The sequence below is a fragment of the Silene latifolia genome, chromosome 9, assembly GCF_048544455.1.
Source record: "Silene latifolia isolate original U9 population chromosome 9, ASM4854445v1, whole genome shotgun sequence".
NCBI lineage: Eukaryota > Viridiplantae > Streptophyta > Magnoliopsida > Caryophyllales > Caryophyllaceae > Silene > Silene latifolia.
This window is the reverse complement of record NC_133534.1, coordinates 12494969-12498163: the sequence shown is the minus strand read 5'-3', so window position 1 is coordinate 12498163 and position 3195 is coordinate 12494969. Positions and strand designations below refer to the sequence as shown.

Here is a 3195-nt window from a genome sequence, read left to right as displayed (position 1 = left end):
GATTAAGTAGTAACCACTTGTATGGATAAGACAAAATTAAAATGAAATGTTTAGGAAATAACAAAGATGTTTGTCTTATCTACAAATGGGTTATAATATGATTAATTGGTGAGTTGGTGAGTTGTTGGTTATCCTCACCACTATCATCGTTCGTTAATTTAATCCGTTTATGCAATCGTATCAGGTTATTATTTGACCTGTCTTAAATGAAAATTTACGTTCTTATTTACTGTTTATATTGCAAAATGGTAATTATTATGAAGACAAAAGAATAAAATTAGTTATAATATTAGAATATTTACATTAACTCAGGTTTCATTCAATATTGTTGATCAATCTTTTACTCCAACGATAGTACCACATGACTCAGCAATAATAAGACAAAAATGTTATACTAACAAGTAACACCTAGCAGTACTACACCACCAATATTGGTGGGCATTGTAAATTCGAAAATTTCCCATGGTACCCTCAAACTTTGGCAGATTACACATGGTACCCCTCAAATTAACTTTGTACATAAGTTACCCATTAGGTTGACTTTTTCTTTCCCAAAATGGCCATTGACAAACGGCTGTTAAATTTTCTTAACGTCAGTTTGGTTTTCACATTTTGGTGGGAAAGTTAGTTTGAATTGTATACTTTTTGCCCGTGGTACCCCTGTGTTTCAAACTTTTGCCCAATGTACCCAATTTCTAGAACAGAACAAAAATAACGGCTATATTGATGTAGCCGTTGGAATCTGTTGCTTTAAAAGTCAAATCTCCCTCATTTACAATTAAAACAAGTTCAATATCTAAGGAAACTCAATAATGTCTTACACATCTAATGCAAGTTCTTATTCAAGAGGAATTCAAGTAGAAAACAAACAATGCCCAAGATGCAAGAAAAGATCAAACATAAGGTCCTCGGGGCCTACTGCAGCAAATCCAATGAAGCTATATTATAAGTGTGATGATTGTGGTTGGTTTCAATGGTGCCAAGCTAAAATAGTAGAAGACAATCAACATGAAGAAGAAGAAAAACAACAAATGCATAATTTACATGAAGTGACGAAGAGTATGAAGGAACAAGCTGAGATGCTTAATTTGTTGAAGGCAAAAATGGATGATATGTCAAAGCTACTACAGCTTAGCATAAAAATAGGCATATTTATGTTCATGTTTCTGTTATATGTCATGATGAACCAAAGACGTGGATAATAAACTATGTAATGTGCAACAACTGTAATAGAATCAAATGCAATTAATAAGATTAAAACTTGCAATGCTAGCATTGATCATTGTTGTTAATTATACAAAGGTTGTTCCTGTGATTTATAAATCACCAAAAAGTTGCTGACTATGTGATATATAAATCACCAAAAGCTGCAACACAGTTAAGAAACTGCACAAAATATACCCATAACAGTTTACCAAATGCACAAAATATGGAGTAGATTAATCAGTACAACAAAATATGGCAACTGACTTAATTAACAACCTAGCTTAGCCAAAAAAATGAGTATCTTTTCAGAAACATACTTATCCCTTGCTTGTTGAAGCTCCATCTTTCCTTGCCCTTTTCTTCTGACTGCCACCACCAGCACTAGCCTTCCTCTATTTTGCTGTTGGGCCTCCTTTACAAGATCTTGCATTGTGTCCAACAGTTTTGCATATTGAGCATGTGATTGTTGTTGATCTTTTACCTTTTTTCTTGGGCTCGTCTGGTTTCCTCTTTCTTTGCCTTGCAGGTCTTCCTATGCTCCTCTCTGGAATAGGAGGTAAAACTTGAGGGAATTGGAAGGTTGGCCATGCATCCTTATCGTAAAAAGGATGCATATGTTCTCCATAGGTGAGCTTGTAACATTGACCACTATAGAATCCATGCACATAGTCCACTGGTTGCTCCCTATTGTCAAAAATGGCTCTACATGCATGCTTACATGGGATTCCAGTTATCTGCCACCCCCCACATAAGCATGTCCCCTTAAGAATGTCCACTGGATGAGGTTTAGTACCTCAAGCACCTCAAACTCTCCACCACCTGCTTTAATAACCATACACTGGTTACTCCCATGGATATTGTACTCCAATATCTCCCTAGCATAAGGTGTTGGCTCATGCACTTGTAAGCCATCTGCCAATTCCATCCTTTCAGCCATCTTTGCCATGAAATCAGTTCTGATTCCTTCCATAAGGGTCAGGACAGGCTTCTCCCTTAGATCATTTATAAGTGCATTGAATGACTCCACAAAATTGGAGGTGTTATGGTCACAAGCAATGGTTGGGTCAAACTGTGATTTTGACCATTGGTCCTCAACACTTAACAAATAATCAGCAGCTGGCTTGGACAACTTATTTATCTCCTCAATTGCTTTATGATAAGCATGAGTTGAGGTTGCATTGGCTGCCCTCCAAAACAGGTCATGGAATGCAGGCCCTCCCCATTTCAGCTTGAAGTTGGAATACAAATGTTGTGCACAAATCCTCTTGGTGCACTGAGGAAACTCTTTTTCAAGTGCCCTCTCAACTCCCTTCATTCTGTCACTGATAAATGTCCAATCCCATTTGGAACATCCAACACTCTGAAATGCCAACCTTAGATTCCTGAAAAAATAACTCCAAGATTCAGTGTTCTCCTTCCCCACAATTGCATATGCAATACAAAACAAATTATTGTTGGCATCTACACTAATAGCGAGATAACAAAGATCCCCTTATACCTCCCCTTCAGATGACACCCATCAACACCAATGATGGGCCTACAACCTCTCAAAAACCCAAGGATCCATGAGTGAAAACTCACAAACATAGCTTTGAAGTGGACTGGACCACCAGTTTGACCACCAGTCTGACCAGTTTGAGGGTTATGCCAAGTAGTTAAAGCCCAAGAACCTGGATTAGTCTGTTTTATCACCTCTCCATAAGCTGCCAAGCTATTATAACTCTCCTCAAATCCTCCATACACCATTTCAAATGCACAGAATTCTCACCTTATACATTGTCCTTAGGCATACATCAATGCCATAACCCTTCATTAACAAATCGCCATAGACTTAATCGGCATCTCGGGATGAGCTCTCAATTCGCCTCTAACTTTTTAGCCATCCAAGGAACAGTTGCCATGGGATTCCTTTTCAAGTTAAAGCACTCCTTATGGTTCCCTGTTAGAGTCTTAATAGCCCATGTAACAGTCGTGCAAACATGAGCTATG

At 37.9% G+C, this 3195-nt stretch overlaps 1 protein-coding gene across 1 annotated transcript; it reads right to left on the bottom strand.

Annotated features, from left to right (window-relative positions):
- Window positions 1-1936: 1936 nt before the first annotated feature.
- LOC141600597 (uncharacterized) lies at window positions 1937-2952 on the bottom strand. Its single transcript, XM_074420841.1, has 2 exons — window positions 2705-2952; window positions 1937-2588 (listed from the first exon to the last, which is right to left on the bottom strand). Exons 1-2 carry the CDS (start codon window positions 2950-2952, stop codon window positions 1937-1939), a joined length of 900 nt encoding a protein of 299 aa, XP_074276942.1.
- Window positions 2953-3195: the final 243 nt, after the last annotated feature.